Source organism: Chaetura pelagica, unplaced genomic scaffold, assembly GCF_000747805.2.
Source record: "Chaetura pelagica isolate M959 unplaced genomic scaffold, ChaPel_1.0 scaffold109, whole genome shotgun sequence".
In the NCBI taxonomy this organism is placed as follows: domain Eukaryota; kingdom Metazoa; phylum Chordata; class Aves; order Apodiformes; family Apodidae; genus Chaetura; species Chaetura pelagica.
In genome coordinates, this window is record NW_009970725.1 from 9,139,978 (window position 1) to 9,159,509 (window position 19,532).

A 19,532-nucleotide genomic window follows, 5' to 3' on the forward strand; every position below is an offset into this window, starting at 1 on the left:
TTCTTCACAGAATTCAAACTTTAAAATCCAAGTAATACTAGCTAATGCAAGTGGAGCCACTCAGCTGCAGAATGTCTTGGCAGATTTTTAAATTGAATTAAACCTTAACCACTTGATATTGGCATTTTAACAAACCTCAGAAATATCCTCATAAAATGATCCTAAAATATTCTTAACAGATAGCAATAAGATGACTGCGCTGCCAAGTAATAACTGAGTTCCTAATTTATTCCAATAATGTTACCTTGAATATACATACCATCAAAGTGTTATTCACTCCTAAACCCTCTTTTAGAGTAAGCCAGTAAGTTTCCAATAAAACAATCAAACAAAAAGCTGTGGTTCTGGGAGACACCTCCACTCCAATGAGACCTCCTGAAAAGCAGAAGTCAGACTATTGCACTAGTAAGAAAGTGCAGTCCTTCCTACACTGCTTGGATGCTATCCTAACAGACTACCATGTATTAAGCATCTCCATGTTCTCCTGCTACTGGCAGTTGCAGGGCAACAGTCAATTCTTTCCCCAGATTCAGTGTGTCTGAAGGAACTGCATCTTCGGCCTGCAGGATCACAGAAGCTTACAAGAGATGCAATGACTGCTACCTGGAGCATCCACAGCCCAGCTGCTTTGGAGGTCTGTACTCCAGAGAGTGGACGTAGGCACTTGGCCACGAACCAAATGCATTTTGCAGTCTGTGGGTTACCTCAGTATTTTTAGACTCCCTCATAATCAAAGCTTTCTTGAGGGAAGCAAGTAAGAAAACATTCTCAACCTCTTAGGCTTTTTTTTCTTTTCCTGGCAGAACTAAGCTTCTTACTTCCTCACAGTTCAAATCACTTATAAACACAGCAAAATAAGACAGCAACACTTAACAGATTGTACTTTGCTCACTGTGAACCACTGCTCAGCTTCTATTGATAACACCTTCTACAGCTCTGTCACTTGCTAAGAAAAAAGACTAGAATATTTGAAAAAAGAACAAAACCTACCAACATTAATTCTTTGAAAGATTCACTCATGCAGGAGTTTCCAAAATTAATGGTATAATTTAGTAAAACACAAGTTACCATAAATTCATGAAATGTGGCAAAATAAACATTTGTTAGTTGCACTGATAAACAATGTATTTTGTACTAAAATTATGTATTTTCAAACCTACGATATATGTCTCTAGTAGACATCATCAGAACTGTTTCTAGCTGCCTTGGAGAGGGAGCAAGTCTGGAACACTATGGCTCGCATTGTATCTGGACTGTACCTGGGCCCACCACCATCAGCTCTTCAGGAAGCTCGGCTGATAAAGTGTGTGTCTCTGGAGCAAAAAAAGCAGCAGCACAGCAAGCCAGTCCATCTTCTACAGCGGCTTGCCTCACGGTAACATGCTGCCAGGGTCAGGGCTTCTGAAGACCCCATAAAGCTCTGGAATATCTACTGTGGTTCAATCAAAAAACACCCAAAAAATTACCTGAAAATTCCTTATGATTGACAGAATAAATTAACACTGTGAGCAACTGGTAAAAGGTGGGGCAACAATAAATAAATAAAAATAAGCCAAGGTAAATAATTTTTTATATGTTTTTTAATAACTGCAACTATAACTTGACGGATGCTGTGGGAAGGCACCAACAGCCCGATCTCTAATTATAGCCAGCTTGCCTCTAAAGTAGCTCTAGTCACTAAGCAAGGAACTGTCCTAACTAACTCAGCTGATATTTTATATCTTTTTCTTCAGTAAGAAAATATGGAAACTAAACACTCCACAAAGAAATAAAGTACACTCACGCACCTTAAAAGATGCATTGAGAAGTGAACATAATTCAGAAGCATTACTCTTGCAATTTCTTTAACATCTCTAATCTTTGAAAAAAAAGTACAAAATGAATAGACTTCGTATTTTGCATGCTATGAAAAAAATCACTCATTCTAATATTTGCCAGAGCGCTAGCCTTTCCAGATCCTCTTTCAAATCTTTTCCTATTTAGTCTGCTGTCAAATACCAGGAAAATTTTCAGATGAATTTCAGCTGTAATATATTTGGGGGCATCCTGCTTTAAAGTAAATGAGATTCCTGCTACATTCTTGGATGCTTTTAAAATGTATTGATCCTACTGAAAAAAAAACATAACAAAACAAACAAACAGCTTTTATGTGCAATAGATTTTTATCTTGCTTTTCACAGCAAAGCATGAGAGGGACAGTTACTACTCGTCAGTTGCTTTTGCCAATGAAAGTAGAGATCACATCTCTGTCTCCCAGACTGTGCTAAATTACTGGACAGCAGGAGGAAAGGATGGTTTTATGGTCATGACACCTTAAAATTCTGCTATATATTAGTATGCTACAAATGGCAAATTCTTTTATGATGTTAGTGGTTTCATTCTCCTTCGCATTAGCTGAGAGGTAGTTTCTTTAATGCACAAGATCCTGTTCCTTCACACTGCAGCCTTCCTTCCTACAGCTATTCTATTTTGCAGGATTTTATAGAGCTGCTGCCAAAATTTTGACAGCTAAGTGGCTGCCATTCAGAACAATACTCACTGGAAGAGGCATCCACTGTATCACAGAATGTCATATTAGTGAAAGTTTGCGAGCCAATTAAACAGTAATTCTTTATTCACTTTTCCACACAAAATATTAAACAAGAAGGTGAGTTGCACAGCTCCATTTTCAGGACCACAAGCTAGATGTGGTTGTGAAAATTTGCTTTCTTCTTCTGTACATTAAAAAGAGACCAAAGATTACTTTCACTGAAATTGTACTGGAAAGATGAAAAAAAAAATAAATCAGCAAATCTAATGGTAATCGTGATCAGGTGAAGAAGACTATGGTTTTCTCCAGTGTATTCAACTCTTACAGATTGGATGGCTAAATGAGTAGCTGCAACAATTAGAGATAAAATGCTGAAAACTCTTCCTGAAAGACTGAAATTAGGTCATCACTATGCTATTTAAAGATTATTACTAAACATTACTAATGAAAAAAAAAACAAACCAAAGAACAGGTAGGCTTTGGCATTTGCTAGCCTGGAGCATTTCCAGATTAGCAGGAAGCTGATAAAGATTTGGGGCCTCTTTCAGTTGGATTATCTACTGTAAATTCTGAAATCTTCTAGATGGGACAACAAAATAAAATCTTCAGTGAAAATGTTTAAGGAACTTGTCTGTAAAGCTATAAAGGGGGTAAGGAAACTAGTTCTTCTTTCATAGGAGCTAAACACCTGTTTAGTGAAAAAATAACAAGAAAGCACATGTGTATAGGGGGCTGAGGTCACGGTATCTCTTCTTTCTCAGGCCCAGTTGTTTGGGGTACAGTGACTCATAAAGCTCACCATAATTCACATAACTCATCCCCATAAAACAACAGTCTAGGCTCTCATAGTTAGAAGTGATTTAGAAGGAACACCCATTTATACTGTCTTACATTAAATTTGAAATGTAGAATACTAACAGCAAATGCTGCTGATGCATGAACTTCAAATTGACCTTGCTAGACCAGGGTTGGTTTTTTTGTGGTGGTTTGTTGTTGTTTTTTTTTTTAAATTCAGGTTTCTGGAGAGTCTAGAAGCACAGCTTAACATACGTATATGCTGTATTTAAATTATAAATAATAGCAGATTGCAAATTCAACAGCATTAATTTTCTATTTGCAAGAAAAAATGCATCACAGATCTGAGCAATACACTAATTCATTTCTAGCCACATAGAGCAGCTGTTTCAACACCAGTTACCAACATCAGACAAAAAAAAATTATGACCAAAAGTTTCAACATATGGTATATTACTAATTATCAACAGACATTTAAGATCTCTTTCCCTATGCAATATTTTACTCATGGAATTTTTACAGATGCTCATCAGTATTACCTGAGACTGCCACATACAACAATAGATTTATTTGAAAAACTTTACAAGATAAAAGCAAGATGAAATTAGGATTTCATTGTATTAAAAAGATTCCAGATTTAGCATTCTTAACTGCAAAGGCATCCTTCCACCCTGTTTAAATATATATATAAAGAAAAAACAGAAAAGATACTCTGCTATCAACTGCAATTTGACTGCAGAATGATTCAAACAAGGAAAAGGTTGCTGGGTTTGTTGGATGGTGGTGGGATGCTTTTGTTTGTTTGACCTTTTAGGGTTTGTTGGTTTGTTGTTTTTTTTTTTTCAAGAACAGATACTTCAGCATAAAAAACCAGACTATTTAAGAATCGGCATAAGCACATTCAACTAAACTTGCTATTGAAAGACACAATCTGATTTTTTCCTGCACTTCAATTCCTGCATTATGTTGGCTCTACAGACACATCACTGTCTAGTAATTGAAGCAATCTGCCAGACTCTTGATTTGGCAAGTTTGCTTTCAGACAGATCAATGAGACAATCCAACTTATCCTGTGACTTCATGATCACTAGAAGCAATATGAATAAGGAAATTACGAAGCTAGAGTTGCAGGGAGGGCACACTGCCCTTTCCAGAAGCAAAATCTTTGATCAGCATAAACTTAACCCAGAATCATATCTCCAGGGGCTGCAATGACTCAGTGCACTTTCTACTACAAGTTTATCTACTCCCCTGTCACTCTTTTCCCTCAGGTCAGCCCTCCACTGCCTCAGTGTGACACGGTTTTGTAATACAAGATACTTAACAGCAATCCAGAGTTGAAGTATTCCCCCACTCGTATACACACACATCACCTCTTCTCTGCTTATTCCCACCCCTGGCTCAGCTAAATGTCTTCAACTGTTTCCTGTTACATTCTCAAACAGTTGAAGAAACAGATCAGATTGAAAGGCAGCTTCCATTGTGAAGTTTTCTTTTAAGGCTATGGAGTCTACCCTGCATTTCAGAACACAACAAAAGCAAGACTACTTTTTACAAATTCCATTCTTCTTCTCTGACTATCACAAATCTGCTCCAAAAAAAACCAACCCAATCCAAAATGTGGCCCCAACACAGCAGCTAACAAGTCATCCCTTTTTGCTGGATTATTTCTTACACAGAATAGTACTCTGAGCCAGCACACTGTGAAGCCAAATAAATACTTGTACCAACATAGTGCAAGAAGTAACACAGGAGCAGGACACCGCTATTTTTGGCAACAATATGATCCTAACTGCACGTCAGCACACAACTTCCAGCTAAATCAGTTCCCTGATCTGATATGCACCACACTTGCTGTGCAGCACAGGGAGTTGGAGTTACATGGGAAAAACGAAGAAGGAAGTATCCGTCAGGAACAAGTAACAAAGAAAAGATTAATACTTCAGATTGCTATTACTGAGCACACTGTATCCTGAAATTAGTTTCGTATCTGACTGATGGCTCAGCAGAAGAAAACAGGCTTTTTGTCTCTCAGATTTTTCAAGTATTTTCTTGGTATTTGAAAAATCAGTTTCAACATACATGAAACTGAGGGAATAATGAGGTATATAAATGTACATGGAATTCACTAAAACATATTCTGTATTAGCCTAGATCTTAACGCAACAACTTTATCTTCAGTGTATGATTGTGAAATTGAAATAAGAGAAATTTTAAAATATTACTTTTACCAGAAAGCAACTGCACTGCAACAGAAGATACAAGGCAAGCAGCTACTAAGCACAGGACAAAGTCAACACAGAGAATGCAAAGAAAGTATAAATGCAAGACAGTGGCCTGTTCAGGACTTCACAAGTCAGTCTTTACCATCCAGCATTGATCTTTAACATATGAGTAACTAGTAATTATATCAATATTCATTGAAATTACATTTCTTTAATTTCAGATTGAGAGATTTTCAGGTTTTTCACTCCTCTTGCTCCTGAGTAACATAAGTAATTCTCTCTGAAAAATATTAAGTCTTGAAGTATTTTAGTTCCCACTTGTTGTATTTAAATGGCTAAACTGCAGTTACTTTATTATTTTCTGAATAAAATATTGTGTGTATTCTGTAGGAATACGAAAATCACCTTTTAATATTTCAAGTATGTAGTTACTGGCCTTGTTGTAGGCCAATTTTGTACACAGGAAAGTCAGATTAATGGACTGAGCTGTTCACACTATTTTTTTATTCTTCTAAAACAACTGAGTTTTTCCCAAATAACATTAGCATCTAATTTGCATGTTGCTTTTATTTTTTCAAAGTCATTTTATAGATAAGCATTTAAATACTATGGAGTTATTAAACATAATAGTATGGAATTACATGAATTTTCTAAATAAAGGCTTTTGAAATAATTTTAAACTTAATATGAATATGGAAACAGAAGGCTACAGATTGGCCCCAACTTATTAATAATAAAATACCAGCATGGTTTGCAGTTTAAAAACTTAAAAGCAGATGTAGAACAAGGCCACTCAGACCGGAGGTGAACCATCGGCGTGCAGTTGTTAGTCGTGGCATTTCTCACTGATCAAGAACCCAGGTTACACAACCCACTGTGGCAGTGCAGGATATTTATTGTTCCATATCTGCGTGAAGTCCTTGCCTTGCTACTAGCAGTGCTGCCTTCCCACCCCCCCTCCCATCTCTTCCTCCTCCTCCTCCTCCCCGCAACGTTTCTAAGTATAGTGACAACCTCATCAGGGTTTACTAGTAGCAGCGCAAGCTCAGTGAAAACCTGGGAAACCTAACTGGAAACACGAGCGAGCGCTTTATTTGGCAATGCTAAAAAAACCTGGGGGACAAATGGCTGAGGGCGCTGGAAGTGCAGGCTGCACAATCAATAGGCAGAGAGCGGGATAGCGGCTCCCTCCGCCGCCGGATCGACAATCGACAGCTGAGAGACTATTTTTTGCAATGGTTGACTAAATATGGTCAGGGAAGAGAGAGGCACAAGAGAGCCTGTTTGCCTGGGAGTGCATGTTTCAAATGCTTAGCTGCCTATAAAGCCGTAACAGTTTTGCTCGTGCCCTCTGAGTGGGAATTACGGTCAGTGTCTTCTGTAGTGTGCGCGGGAGCCCTGACCTCGCTCGCAGACTTGACCTCTGGAGATGGAAAGTAGCTTCAACACAGACCTGCCTACAGTTAAGCCTGGAAACACAACCTCAAGCAAGAAAAGATGCAGTGCAATATCTAAGGAACTAGAAGAAACCAATATTTGCCAGGGGAGGGGGGAGACGATTGCGTTTTTTTTCTTTGTGCCTTATATCTTTTTGGAAGCGACTCCAACTTTTGGGGGCTTGGTTTTGGTTTGTTTTTTTTTAGGGTTTTTCTTTTTGCCTGTCATTATTTTCATCTGACAGTGGGCTAAGTTCACCTTCCCTTGGCTTCCTAGCATCTATCCTTGGAGTCTTAACTCTCAGTCCAGCAGACATAAGGTATAATTTCTATACAACATCATCCATATTTTAGCATTCCAAGAAAGGCAGCAGGTGCCAATTAAGCACCCGTCTTTATGTTGTGTTTTTTTTTTTCTTTTAAGTTTTATCTATTTAAGGTGGTGAGGTACTGTATGCACCGACATTCTCCCCCCCTTGCCTCCCCCTCCCATGTAATGAAGAGCTGATTCAGCGAATAGAGTGAGAGAGCACTCAGGATGAGATGGCTGCTGCTGATGTGTCTCTAGGTCATTACCTCTCTTCCAACTGCAAATGCTGCATGATACTAAGCTTACAGGTAATAGAACATCAGGAGACCTGCATTATTCTGCACGTTTAAAGGATGCCTATGACTTTCTGCATGTATAGCTTATTTACTAGAATGTCTTTTTTATTGTTATATTAATCCCTCTACTCTGGGAACAGCTTAATTTTGAGTGTGTTGAAGTACCAAGCATTTGTAGTGTAAAGATCAGCTTAAAAGGACACATTAGTCCAAATTTCATAGCAAAAAAATACCCCAACTTGCTTGGTAGGCAGAATTCTTTTTAAAGAAGATGAACTAAAAAATTGCAATGCCATTAAGTGATTGTTCATTTCAGTGAAATATATTCTTATGTTCCTATGCACAACTAAAAAAAATAACTTTAAAAAGAAAATCTAATATAAACAGTGTGGTAGTGCAATGCTGAGTTCTCAAGTAGGTCTAAGGAAAATTTTCAAGGTGCTTTATGTCAGATGTACATGAAAACAACCTACTTAAAAACTAGAATGTGACTGCTGTGATTCTAATACTGCATTGCTGTTTCTCCGTGTAGTACTGTGCTAGCTACTGCTACACGCTGATTTGCTCTCTATCAGCTGCACCAGGTTTTTATCATGAGCTGCAGAAATTCTTACTTCCTCTGCTCTGAGCTTTCCTTGTGACTAACTACATCTACTAATTGTTAAGCTTATTTCAAATTTACCTTATAATGTTGCAAAGAGAAATCTGACTCTTTACTGTAACCCAAATCAACTTCTGAAATACAAATTAAGCAACCATAAGCTGTATCTGACAGCCCCTTAGAAGTCAAACACATCAAATACATCAAATATTTAACTACCACTCCAAACCAAGGTGCACAGGGTCTGACAAAACAGGGTTAGACTTGGGGTTTGTTTCTTCTTTTTTTTGTCAAATATTTCAAGTGCGGACAAGATTTTGACCGAAGCAGGTGAGTGCCAATTTAAAAAAAAAAAAAAAAAAGAGAAAAGCAGCTTGAAGAAGTGTTGAATACGTATTAGCTTTCACATGTGACCTTTGGCCTAACAATCCAAATCCTGTCACAGCAGCTAGAGGTGGTTTTCTTAGCTCAATGTCATCATTGTAAGCAGGATCACCAGTGGCATGTGTTGTTTTTTGGGGTTTTTTAAAATCCACTCTGAACTACAGAGGAAATAAGTATAAGCCTGCAAAGAGTTTGCACAATACCAGAGGGGATGCAAAAAGCATGGAACTGGGATTGGGGAGGCTACAAAATTAAGTTTATAACTGCCATATTACACTAGTCTATACTTCTTTTCAGGACACTAGATGCAACTTGTACACCACCATGGAAATCTGCCAGAAGACCTAGGAGGAAGCTGAAGTTTTTACAGTGGAATACAACTACAAATTTCAAGAAAACGCATTGGAAAGCTACCAGAGATTCAACTCTGCACTCAAATGTGGTCATTCAGAATGAACAGCAAGAGGCTGCAAAAATCTGGAAATGCATTTCTAATGTTCATACCATCCCACAAGAATGAACCAGACCCGGTTTTTAAGCTGCTGTGCAGGTAAATTGCATTGCAGAGTTCAGTTAGAGTAAGTAGTTTAGTTTCTACCATTAGTTAATTATAACATTGTTCTTCCAAGAACTGTCAGCCCAAGTTTTACCTACTGAGAGCCACGGAAAGCAGCAAAATAATTTTCAGGGTCATCTGACAGGTAGTCAAGAAACTCTATTTGTACCTGCTCAGAGTACATACTTCTTTATGTACCCATATGAACATACAATGCTATGGAATGTAAAGAAGTATGTATTTTTGGCAGGCACTGAACAACCAGTAAGAGGAAACTAAACAGCTGTTGGAAGAAACAGGTTTCCCTCTTGTTTGAATGACATTCATGTGACAAATAACTTGCTAAGGGTCAGCTGGTATTGCCAAAATAACTCCTACTTGTTAGTAACAAATCACAAAACATTAAATTAAGCGACTATTAAAGTGGCTAGGAAGAATTGTTAACAGCTGATAAGGAGAACATTAGTTGCAAACAAAGAATTCCAAACATGGCTGGAAATGAACACTCAAGATTGCAGCATAGCTACAAAATTTATCATTCCAGTTCTCCTTAATTAATAGATCCTAAACTAATCTTAAAAGCCTGATTATCTAAATGTATCTCATTAAAAACAAGCCATTGTTCTATTAATTACAGACATTTCCATGTACTTCAGATGGTAGCATTTAAAATTACAGCTACCATAGAATATTTAATCTACAGGTTGCAACTAAGATGCAAGTAGATACAGCTAAGAAATTAAGGCTGTGATCTAGAAAAAAGTACAGCCAAAATAATGAGTATGATAACTTTTGCAATTTAATATATGAGACTTAAGTTAGAATTTTCTCCAAATCAGCACTTATTATGCTCACTGAGCTTTTTGATACAAAGTGCAGTGTCAGGTTTATGCACAGAAAGTGACAATACAGAGATTTCTAGCCCACAGCTGCTGGTCAGCGGATTAAAGCTATTGACAGATTTCTAAATGAAAACACAAATGACAACTACAACCTAGAAGGTAAGTTACCTTAAATACTATTTTCAAATAAGCTGTTTATTTTAAATCCAAATTTAAAAAAAATTGTCATGAAAATACAACTTCGTAGCATCCAGAAAATTTTAAAACTACATGAGTAATGCAACAGTTTCAAGTTCTAAAACTGTATTAATTAATTATTAATTAATACCAGTGCCTACTATTTCCAAGTAAAGACACTCAACATCAAACTCAGGAGCAAGAAAAAAATATGATGAAAGACCTTCTGGTTCATCAATCCAGCCATTCCTATTTATAACAGAAGTCTTCTAAAAGCAGTTATTAAGTAGGATATGTCCATGATAAGTAGGCACATTTGGTCCAGATTAAAGATTTGAACTGTAGGTCTGTGCTTACTAGGATGTCTGGGAGGAAAAAAAAAATTTTAAAAAAGGCAGAGCACCACTTTCAGATGCAGAATCTTACTCTTAAATACTCATATAATTCTCAAAAGCTAATACTATAGATAGCCTCCTATACAACTTCGTAGCATCCAGAAAATTTTAAAACTACATGAGTAATGCAACAGTTTCAAGTTCTAAAACTGTATTAATTAATTATTAATTAATACCAGTGCCTACTATTTCCAAGTAAAGACACTCAACATCAAACTCAGGAGCAAGAACAATCCAGCCATTCCTATTTATAACAGAAGTCTTCTAAAAGCAGTTATTAAGTAGGATATGTCCATGATAAGTAGGCACATTTGGTCCAGATTAAAGATTTGAACTGTAGGTCTGTGCTTACTAGGATGTCTGGGAGGAAAAAAAAAATTTTAAAAAAGGCAGAGCACCACTTTCAGATGCAGAATCTTACTCTTAAATACTCATATAATTCTCAAAAGCTAATACTATAGATAGCCTCCTATTTTCATTACCTGAAAACACAGAATAACATTTACAAGAAGAATAATTATCTTATCAGAACTATTTCCTTAAGTAAAATATTGATATTTGTTTAAACGTTCTTCTCTTAAAGCAAACTATTTTGGCATGAAGGCTACAGTCTCCTAACAGTTAAATTAAAACCCAGTTTATATCAGGAAACAAATCCAATTCAGCAGCTTTTCTAAACAAAGCAAGGCTACTGAACTTTATCACAATCGCAGAAACAATTTGCTATTACCAATAGTTCTGCAGAGGGGTTAATTGCTAAGCATTAACTTATTTTCCTGAGGAGTTCCTGTCCCTGCCATCAATTGATCTGGCCTCCACTATATAATGAGACCAACTTTTTAACAGCTTAAATTTAATTTTAATGCTTTCTGGTAACAATTCATCATGTTGTGCTCTTTCTTGTCGTCTTCGTATAACATTGCAATGATATTCCAAAACAAAATGACAGTTCAGAGTGACACAAAAGTTAAAATTATACGTTGACATTGCTTCCTGCTAGTTCATGTTAGCATATCTCTAAGAATACATATCCAGTCACTCTAAAATGTCACATCCATCACTTAGATCAGCTGTTCAGTTTTAACTGAGCACACGTTGAACTTTGGGCATCTGCTGACACAGTTGTAACTCAGACATTTCAACTGTGTGACTGACAGGGATAACAGATGCTGACATTATCAAATGCTACACGGCTTTTTTTCCAGGGACGTTTTTTGTCCCGATATGGCCAGCGCATGAAACTGTATTGCCATCCAAAAGTGCACTTGAGCAGCTGTATCTGTAGAACAGTTCCTGTATAACTGGTAAAAATAGAAACTAATTTTATAGCCATCTTTAATGCTTAAGTCCAAGTGACACACCTGCTATGTTTCTATTAGGATACATGGTGTTGGGAATGTATTTACATAAATCTTCTCACCAGCATCAGACTATGCAACAAACAGATGTAGACTGTACACTTGACATACTCAGTACTAGCAAATGGCTTGAACTAAGGTTGCCCCCTACTTCCCACTGCAGTTAAAAGGTCAAAGAACACAACATTAAAAAGCTACGTGAGTACACAACTGTATTAAAGACCTTAATTTAGAAGAAATTGGATGCAACCCCAGATAATTCTTTAAAAGGTGTTTTTCTGGCATTAATCGCTTGTACATATATGATCAGGTAAAAAAAAATAATCTATTCTGCTGTATTATACAATCATTCCTAAAAAGTTAATACTAACCAGAGATACAGTAATGGAATTGAAAGCACTTGACATTTGTACTTGTGCTAACTAACTACAGCATTAAAGCAGCTGCAAAAGGGAACCTGCCAGAAAATGAATGGAAGGGGAGTGGGGAGGACAATGACTGAAACCTTTTTCACTGTCAAGTTAAACATAGAGTCAAGGGAGGCTCTACATGAGTAGAGTATAACACTACACTTTCCAATCACTACTCTAGAATTTCATTATTGCAGACAGAAAAAAGGTTAAAACTGCAACTATAATGTCAGACTCATCCAAAGAGTCTCAAGGAAATACTCAAGGGACAAACCAGGATACTGTACAGGCCTTTCTGATACACCACTTTCCGTTTTGTCTCTACTTTACTGAAGGAATTTAAATTTGCATTGACTAGAAACAAAACATGTAACAGAAAAAAGCTACATGTTCTTTGTGAACTGTTCATGTACTCAAAAATGCATTACTGAATTATAAACTTTCCTGCACTCCAATGCTTTGCTAAAGCTGGTAAAATGGAACCAAATCACCTCTTCAATGGATTTGGTCCCCTTCAACCAGCTGTAGCTATGCATTGATCACTACAGGAGTTCTCATCTTTCTCAAACATTAAGTCTGCTCACAGTAATTATACAGTCATCTCTGCTGTTGAGTTCAATTATTCTAGGCAGTTAAAGATGGAAGGTAACCAGGACTGTAATAAATTCCATATTCCAAAATTTCAAGGCTGTATTTGTAAATAAACAGCTACTGGTGTTTAAATATTCTGTCCACATTCAGTGTGAAAATTGATTTCTATCATTTATAAAGACAGGTAAATAGTGAAATAAATACATTTTGCAATGATTTATCGTCTGTTGTATTTTTCAAGTCTACTGTCCTTCGTAACAGAACTGACCAAGAAAGATGACCAAAAGCAAGCAATTAAGAACAATAATGGCAATGGAGGGGAAGTCTGCTTTCTGAGCACCTCTCTTGGGTGTCATGTCCAACTCCCCCTCACCTTTTTTTTTATTTGCACAAGGGAGGAAACTCCACACAGTAGGAACTGTATTTGTCATCTTTCACATGCTGGACATATTATTTACTATTTAAAGATAATAAATTTCTCACTGACATCAACAGCTACAGGCTTATCTGCCACCTAATTATAGGTCTGCTCATGGAGATTATATTCTTTCTCCAAATAAAAAACTTGAACGTAAGTCTTCTTTGAAAGCATTTTCTGACACAATACTTTAATAAGAGGTTTTAGAAGCATGCCTTTATTACTCAGCTTCAACTAAGCTTCAGCCTACATCTACTGTTGGCACTAAAAGTATGAAAGCAGAAAATTCCTTCCATTGATTTAGAAAATCATTGTACAACTCCAATTGCCTCACAACTTGTCTCTGTGAGGACCTCAATGACAATACAGCACAGAAGTCCGAGATACTAAGCACAGGTGAGAAACCCCACCTCACAAATATGTTGCTAGAAAGAGTTTGAAATTCCACTGCTGAGCTGTTCAAACCATCTGCAAGTTTAAAAACAAGGAGAGATCTACTAAGAGACAACCATGGGGAAAAAGTGTAATTTAATTTTAAACTACAATCTCCTACTTCCTAGTTCATGAACATAAAGATGACATACTCCTTGCTACTGGCCAGCAATATATTAAATCTTCAACTTACCCAAGTATTTTAATTTCTTATTTAAAGACCAGCACAATTTATCACTCTAAAGAATTAGTTGCACGCATGTGCAAAGTCAGGTCAGCTCTAAAAGCAGCCTCTATTTCAGATGCTAGCTGCAGTGTGAATAAAGCTCTCTTCACAAGATACAATGCAAATCTGAAACTAACTGGGGCAACGGGTATAAAATACGCCTACACTTAACAGTCGTGTCTTCAGCTCAAAAATCTGAAATCACAGGTATGCGAATAGATCAAACATAACTAAGAGCTGATAAAACAGAAAAAATAACCAATCTGTTGAATATTTTCAAATTTTACTCTCCTTTTTTCTGTCTGAAAAATCTCATTAACACTGAAGAGGCAAAGTCTGCCAAGCTTTGAGGTTCACAGCACTTTGAATAAAATCCAAAATAAATGCGCTTTTGGTATGACTGGCTCAAGTTAAAAATCATGAACAAGAACCCATGTATTAAATAAAATCTTAACTTCCCCACATCTCATTTCCAATTTATTTTTAGCTTTATCTCCCATGCACAAGTTTAAACCTACAGACAACATAAACTGAGTGGTGTCCAATTTACATTTCAACATCACATATGAGCAGGAAAACCAAAACATTTGTTTCAATACCAATTTGCAAAGTATGAACAGAAGCAAATTATTAAAAGTAGAAATATTTCACTATAATAGGATGCTCTCCAAAACACACTAAACTTTAATTTCTGGAAAACACTGCCAAACTGGTATGGAAGATTAAGTGCTGAGAAATATCTAAGCTATTTGACATAAATTGCTAACTTTCTTATTATATTTATCTAATATCCAAATGTTTAAAATAGAATATAAATGCTACTTTTCATATAAAAATTAAACTTCCAAATGATCTCCTCAGCACAGTTTGTGTGATTTTTAAATTGTTTTTTCTTGGAGATCTATTTCCCTGCTGTTAGTAAAGGTCAGAACTCAAGCGAGAAGTAGAATGGGTTTTGCACTGAAAATGGAATTGGTTCCAAATACTTACTTGATATCCACTATAAAAAAAAACCTGTAGAAATCTGTTACCTTATTCTGGTATCCACACACTTAACATACTAATTTCTTTTATCAGTAATTATGAAGATGGATGAGGACTTCAACAATACTTACATACATAGTATGCTACTTATATAAATGCAGATATATACACCCACATGCATATATACTTATATACATATCTGAATATAACTTATAAAATAACATTTCTTTATATATTTATATACTTGACCTTAGGGAGATTTAGTGCACTGTATTCCGTATAAGGCACCACAGACTGAAGCCACAAAAAAATGCAGTTTATGTGGACCAGACAAGCTCAGATTCAGAAAGAAAGGTCCTTAAGAAAGGTTTCAAGGAGAATATATTATGTTCTGCTTGTGACCCTTACCAGCTATGAGCTAAAGTTCAGGTGGTTATTTTTAACAGTGCTTTAAATAGCTTTTGCATAGTGCATTTAACAGATTAGTGATATCCATTGCTCTAAATCAGACTAGAAAAACAAAAGTAGCAAATATTCATTCAGAAAGAGGCCAGTGGTAGAACCACAGAAATGATGAAATAAATGTCCATCAATAGAATCTTGAAGAAAATAAAACTTATCTCCTAAATGAATCCAATTATTATAATGATGTTTTGGCCAATCAAAAAAAAAGTTAAAAAACCTAAATCAAGCTATTAAAAAAAAATATTTCATTAATTTATTCCCAAGCTGATGTGTAAAATATCTAATGCAATGAACAAATAAAATTACTACTTCTGTGATGAAGAAAAAATTCCCTCTTTTTACATGTTTCAGAAGTGCTCAGATATAACTGCAACCAAAAAAGCAGATATCTAACAGCTTTAGATATCTAACTTTCACATGCAAGTGAAAACCTATGCGTGGGGGGGGCCTACATGGGGTTCAAATCACTAATACTGGAAATATTTTCACATTCTTCTAGTAAAAGCTTTTGTAAAGGAGAGAACTCTGGGAAAAACTGCACTATTCCTCACGTTCAGCCAACTCTTAAACAGATGCAGTCTGGACTACAATTTGCATTCCTCCATTAAAGAAAAAGCCTCCAGCTCCTCCAACATTCACCCACAGAAAAATCTCCAGCATCCATACAAAGAGCTTTTTTACACACGCTTTCCCTATATCTCACAAGAGTCTATGGAAAGCACCACAGAACAAAAAACTATCAAAAAATACTCCATCTAAGTAACTGAAGTCAGGAAACAGTACTACTGGATAATGATATTATGTAAATAATGGAGATTTCACATTAAGTGAGTAAGTTACCAAGACAGACTTGAAATAATTGCCTGCTGATGCCAAAAATAATCTCTCTTCACTAGGTCCATGACATGTTCTCTTATAGACCTTTTACAAGCACTGTAAAAAACTGTAAACATATTTATTGTTCCTGTCAACACTTCCGACCACTTCTACTTTGCAAAGCATGATTCCATTCCATATACATACATAAATGATCGTGTTCACGTTTTAACGCTCACTCTTGATAGCTATGTTCTAAGAGACTAACCCAAATTTTATTCCCAGACATTAAGATGCATCCTTATTTGTCCAGTTTCACTCAACTTAAAGGTACCAAATTCAGTAGTTAAGTTAAGCAACATATTTCTTATTTCATGTAAACTACACCAAATTCTCCACCACGTGATTAACATATAAGTCTTGCTAGACTAACAGCTCTGAAGAATACCATTTATCCAAAACGTTATAAGCAACCAGCAACGGAACAAGTTTTCAATTCAATTCTATCTATGCAATAGTTTTTGAAATCTACCTTAACTGAAGATTGAATGTAGAGGTATAATATGCAGCTAGTGCAAAAGGATTATGCTTCAACACTGACATTTTCAGTGCTCTCTAAAGCTGAAATGAGAAATTCCTTCTGCACACACTTTTAAGAAAACAAAATTAATTGTTATATTGACAAATACCATTTAATGCAACAATCCTAACATTGTTTTATAACTGCATGGTACCTTAATAATTATTCACAAATATGTACTTCTTAAAAACTCAAATCCCTTCTCCAATTCCAATATCCAAGAATATAAACAAATTTTACAAGTCCTATCTTAAGATCTTATTTAGTAACTTATTTATTGAAACACCTATTGGCAAAGTTTTACAGTCACTATATTTTCCAGGGGTTCAGTTACCTGAATACAGCATTAAACTCAGCAGACTAGGAGCTTTATTCTACTATCTTCTCAAGTATTAACAAGACACATATCTAAGCAACATAAAACTTTTAGAAATAACTGCAAACAAGTTGAAGCATATTTTTAAATATACCATAACTTGACGTTCCCATGCACTGGTTTTCCTTTTGCAAATGAAAATTATAATATTTAAAAACAAATGTTTACCTAGGGTTTCCTCGTAGTGCAGCATGGTGAAGAGCATTAAACCCATTGTTGTTGGTGATAGTAACATCTGCTCCAGCTTCTAACAACACAGCAAGGATGTCATCACGCTTTTTACTTATTGCATCATGAAGTGGAGTGTCACCTTCAGAATCCTAAAATGAGGAACAACTTACATCAAGATTTACATGCATCCACATTAAAGAAAAAAGATGCTTAAATATCTCTAGGAAAATTGACAACAAAAACACAAAACAGCTCTTCAGATCAAAAAGCCTTGCTATACAGCAGAGTTTAGAGCAAGCCACTTTCTGAGCTTGCTTTGGATTTTGCAAACCCTTCAGTGAGTTGTCCTACCCAGGGTTTCAGTCTTCTGTGATTACACTACTACCAGAACTCAAGCATGCTTTGTATTTGATAATACTGAAGACACTGGTATTGACATCAACATCTCTATGCCTCATACCCAGAATGAGTTGATGCCTAAGTTACAATCCATAAGTAACAGAAGGACAGCAAAAAAAAATTAACACAACAGAGAGGAGACTAGCCAGGAAGAGGGAAGAGAGGGAATTCTGAGTGATGAAGGCTAAGACTGAGCCAGCAATTAAGCATGTAGAAGACAAGACCAAAAGGACAGTGTGAAATAAAAGCATAACCAAACCAAATAAAATGAAGTCCAAGTAATAAACTTAGGCACATCTGTTGTTTTTACTGAAGCAATGCCATAAGCAATATTAAACTTTTAAACTTATTATGGCTGATACCAGATTACAGTACACAAGGTACATGAAAATATTTAAATGCATAATCCACAAATAATTTGTATTTTTAGCTTGATGTTTTATTTTTCAAATATCCCAAGTAAGGGAAAATACTATTTACTGTGACAGACGCATTTTGTACATTACTTATTCAAGGACCCAAATGGGCTGAAAAGGAATGCCCTAAACCAACAATGAGAAAACACATCCATTTAAGCTTACTTGCTGCTTTGTAGGCAAACTCTCTAGATTTATGCTTGCAGCCTTTTGTCACTGACACTGAGTCAACTACAAACTGACTAACACAGGAACTGAACATTTTGGCAATACACTAATACAAACCCTGAACTAGCTTGCCAGAACTTAAACTATGTAGCTGTTATTTGGTTTAACTGATCATATTTACTGTTTACAGACTGCTGTGTTTCTGTTTACACAGTGAATTGGCTTGAGTAGAGTGCTGGCCAGTTATATCCCAGTAATGTCTCAGTCTGACTCCCCTGTGCTCTCATCCACCAAATGCACCGCCAACTCACATTGGCGCATTATGGTTCCTCAGCGCACACACAGGATCTAAAATTCACTGTCTTCAATAACAGTTGTATTTTCCTGATGGAGTTTCATAGCACCATTCTACTGAATTTCTTGTGTAACTTGAAGTGAGACATACCCATTTTGGTTACCCATATACATCATTATATGATATACAGTCGCCCTTTATTGGGCTCAACACATCAGACTCCTTTTAATATAAAGGAGTTTAATAACTCCTTTGATATATCAAACTGCTATTTAATAAAATAAGTGGATGTTAGCTGCCTAACAGCTCAGTCTCATCAAGATTAAGACAATATCAACAAAAGCAAGTGGAAGCAGACAAAAGAACAATCACTACATCCACCAATCTCAATAAAAGTTTCCTCATCTTTTCTTATGCAGATATAGAACTTAAAAAAACATCACTGATTATTGACATGGGAAAACAAGGGGGTAAACATGTTACTACTGTGTAACTTGATTTGCCCAGGACATTGCAGCTTTTTCTGTGCTGCAAACCCCTTCAAACTTACCAGTTCTGCTGTTTTACTAACGCGCTGCATGCGGCTGCATTCAGCTCATGCAGAATATGGATGCCTGCTTATTTAATAGCAGGTTACCAGTCTACCCTCTCAACAGGAGGTTGCACTCACATGTCACAGCTTCTGCCACATTCATTCCAGACAAAACTCCTTCTGAAACTATGGTACTTGAGGTCCTACGCACGAGGGCTTTTTAAATAAAAGGCTAAACATTTTTAAAAGACAATCTGGCTAAGTAATTCTATCAATGATTGGTCAATTGTGAAAAAAAGGTTTATTTTAATGAAGCGTTCCACAGTATCATCAGCCAAAAAGTGCAAA

At 36.2% G+C, this 19,532-nt stretch overlaps 1 protein-coding gene across 1 annotated transcript in view; it reads right to left on the minus strand.

Annotated features, from left to right (window-relative positions):
• Positions 1-19,532, minus strand: part of MIB1 (mindbomb E3 ubiquitin protein ligase 1) — a 72,566-nt gene that overhangs the window by 19,439 nt on the left and 33,595 nt on the right. The window contains exon 12 of the mRNA XM_010006916.1: positions 17,372-17,523. Within this exon, the coding sequence (XP_010005218.1) occupies positions 17,372-17,523 (152 nt within the window). The remainder of the gene's footprint in view (positions 1-17,371; positions 17,524-19,532) is intronic.